Source organism: Notothenia coriiceps, unplaced genomic scaffold, assembly GCF_000735185.1.
Source record: "Notothenia coriiceps isolate Sejong01 unplaced genomic scaffold, NC01 NC01_scaffold00013574, whole genome shotgun sequence".
NCBI lineage: Eukaryota > Metazoa > Chordata > Actinopteri > Perciformes > Nototheniidae > Notothenia > Notothenia coriiceps.
This window is the reverse complement of record NW_011346275.1, coordinates 1-3,253: the sequence shown is the minus strand read 5'-3', so window position 1 is coordinate 3,253 and position 3,253 is coordinate 1. Positions and strand designations below refer to the sequence as shown.

The window sequence follows — 3,253 nt, the reverse complement described above, 5'->3', positions numbered from 1 at the left end:
CAGGTTATTGTACGTACAACATATGTAAGAAGTAGAAAGTACAGGTATTTGAGTTCAACATGTGAGAAGTAGAAAGTACAGGTATTTGAGTTCAACATGTGAGAAGTAGAAAGTAGAAAGTCGTCAGAAAAATAAGTAGTGGAGTAAAGTAGTGATACCAGAAACATGTACTGAACCAAGTATTTGTATTCCACTACTTCCCACCTCTGGTATTAAAAGACTCAACAATCAGATTAAAGACTGATTTATTCGGGGACAGTTGGTACAAAAATGGAAAACACAACGAGAATCACTCGGATAATAATCCTAAAGGTTTTGCAGTTCATTCATCCTCTACACAAGGAGGTAAGCATGTGCTCATCTGTCGTGAACACACATTTAAAGAGGGTGTTGATGTGTGTGTAAATATACAAGATGATGAGATAATGCCTTTGTTTAAAAAGCGTGTCATTTCAAGAGGGTTAACAATCCATATCCCGTCCTGATGATAGAGCACAGGCGATTCTGTCAGAAGAGCAACATGTACAACAAGAAGAGTTATTAAAGTAGTAGAGCACCATGTTACTGAAGCACCATCCCCTCCACGTGTCCCACTCAGTGCTGGAAGAAGTTGAAGCAGCACAATTTGTTGCAGCGCTTCAGAGTGGACGTCCTCCTTTAAGGCAGGAAGGTCTGATTGTGGTATGGATTCTGGATCAGGATCAAAAGAGGCGTTCTCAGGTTCATCTGGGTCAAAGTTATCATCGCAAAGAACCTGAAACCACGTCATAAATATCCTGTTCATTTACTCATCTGAACAAACAAGATGTCCAAATCAATTGTGTTTTCGGCGGTTCGGATCCGGCAGCGAGTGTCCCGTCGTGATGTCACTATGTTCCAGAAGTAAACAAAGGAGTCCAATGGAGGAGAGAAACTCCCTAAAAACAAATATATATATATATTTAATAAAAACCAGGAGACAGTTGCAGGATTTCATCGTCAGCTGTTCGTAATACTTTAAAAGTCCTGCATTCTGTCGTGATTGGTGTACCAGCTTAGAGATGTCCCGCCCCTTAGCCTATCACGTACAATGTGTTGGAGCGCGAGCCAATAGGAGCGCACGTGTTTCGTATTGATAGTCCATAAATCTTCATCACTTGATAAAGAAAAGATAGAAAGCAGGAGAGAGTCTGCAGGATTTGATCTCCAGGTGTTCGTGATCCTTTAACACACCATGTCTTTATCGTAGTTGAGCAGGTCGCAGGTCAGCAGCAGGTCCGATCTGCCGCTGGCTTTCAGCGCTCTGTTGATCTGGCTGCTGGTGATGTTGACGTCTATAGCCTCGTCCAGGGGCCAGTCTAACAGCTGGGCGCTGGAGGGCATCTCTGGGAGCCCCGGCTGATAATCCTCCAGAGGGTTCGGGTACAGCAGCTGCCGCAGAGAAGGCATCTTCACCGCCATCTTCACCAGATCCATGAGGCCGGATACAGAGAGAGGGTTCAGCGCCAACGCGAGGCTCCTGAGGGCCCGGCAGCATCCTAAAGAGGGCAAAAGGAGCACCAGGAGGTTATCGGTGAGTCCGCATCCGCTCAGAGAGAGGTGCTGCAGGGTGCTGGAGGCCTGAGAGAGGAGGCGGCGGATGGAGGTCAGCGTGGTTTCATCCAGACGGTTCTCACTGAGGTCCAGCTGCTGCAGAGTGGAGGCGTGGTGGCTGACGGAGAGGAAGGCCAGGTCAGCAGGACTCAGGCTCAGGTAGGGCAGCTCCAGGACCTCCAGGGGCCGAGGCAGCGAGCTGGGACACAACGAGGTGCATTTATTACATTCAAACATCCATTAGAGAGGTCGACGGGGGGTCAAAGGTTGCTTTGTTCAAGATTGTTTACGGTGTACAATTTACAAAACAATACTATCCCCCCCTTCCCTTACTATCTCTCTGTTATCCTGTTGCTGCTATAACACCTTTCCTTAAGGGATCAACACCATTGGCACCTTTAATAAACCAGAAATAGCAGAATAGGAACTATTTGATTGAAGTGAAAGCAGTAATATGGATGTTGTGTTACCTGAGCAGCACTCGGAGTTGTCCCGGCAGACGCAGCGCGGTGAGGCTGAGGCATCGGAGTTCCTGCAGCTGCTTGAGACCCTCAGAAAGTTCCTTCAGAGCTCCTTCCTGTCCGGGCTGTTCTCTCCGGAGATCCAGGTTACAGTAATGCAGACGCAGAGAGCTGAGAGCGGGGAAACTGGACAGAGTACACACACATTTACTCAAATAGAAGTTCAGACACTCGTGTTTAAAAATACTCTGGTGAAAGTAGAAGTACTGACTAAACTTCTTTCCTCAATAACTAGCAGCTGTTTTAAAGAGTACCTGACCTCCCTTTATATTAATAGAACAATAATGTCATTGTTAGCTAATGAATGTTTCCATGGTGACCAACGGCAACATGACAACGTTTCCATTGGTCCCTCTTCTTTAGAGAAGACCAGGAAATGATGGATACACGGATCGTGTTCAAATCAATAGGCACGCAATGACTCTAAATAATAATGATCACGCACCAAACACACATTCAGACTAAAGGAACCAGTCTGTTTGGAAAATGAGAGAAGTAGAAAGCAAGGTACACGGTATTTGAGTTCAACATGTAAGAAGTTAAAGTAAAAAGTGGTCAGAAACATGAACTTAAGTACAGTAAGGAGGTGTTTGTTCTCCCCACCTCTTCAGCAGAGGAAGCAGCTCAGCCAGACCCAGCCACTCCGATGTTACTGTAACGAACATCAAGTCCCAGAAGCCCTTGCTGCGGCAGTAACGCCAGCAGAGCTCTGATGCTGGACACAGAGATCTCCTCCGCTCTCAGATACCTGCACTGCAGCTTCAGAGGGCCACATGTGGTCAGAGCTCCTCGAACTCTCTCCCACGACCTGGCGTTCACAAACAGATCTGCTCTCACGTGCACCAGCACTTCACTGTCCTCTTTCACTTCCTGTTTACTTCCTGATTCTGTCACTGTAGGCATCATCTTCCTCTCCGCCTCCATCCTCCTCCTCACTCCTCGAATCAGCTCGTCTTCGCTGGAAATCCCACATGTTGTCGTCAGTTCTTCTTCACCTGTGTGGTTTAAGATAAGATAAGATGGAGCTTTATTAATCCCCGTGGGGAAATTCAGCAACAGAGTGAGAATGAAAAAAAGGACAGATTCACACAGATTGGAGATGACTCCGTCTGAAAGCAGAAGTCTACGGCAAATAATTGAAAGCAAATATTAAACAATTA

The 3,253-nt window shown here is 46.4% G+C and overlaps 1 protein-coding gene across 1 annotated transcript; it reads right to left on the bottom strand.

The window, feature by feature from the left end:
- Positions 1–228: 228 nt before the first annotated feature.
- On the bottom strand, positions 229–3,128 carry LOC104947970 (leucine-rich repeat-containing protein 14-like). The gene is given in 4 exon segments (XM_010774097.1): positions 229–1,771; positions 2,043–2,219; positions 2,697–2,728; positions 2,730–3,128. Coding segments are annotated over 4 exon segments (1,065 nt in total). The 5' UTR covers positions 3,018–3,128; the 3' UTR covers positions 229–1,203.
- Between the last annotated feature and the right edge of the window lie 125 nt (positions 3,129–3,253).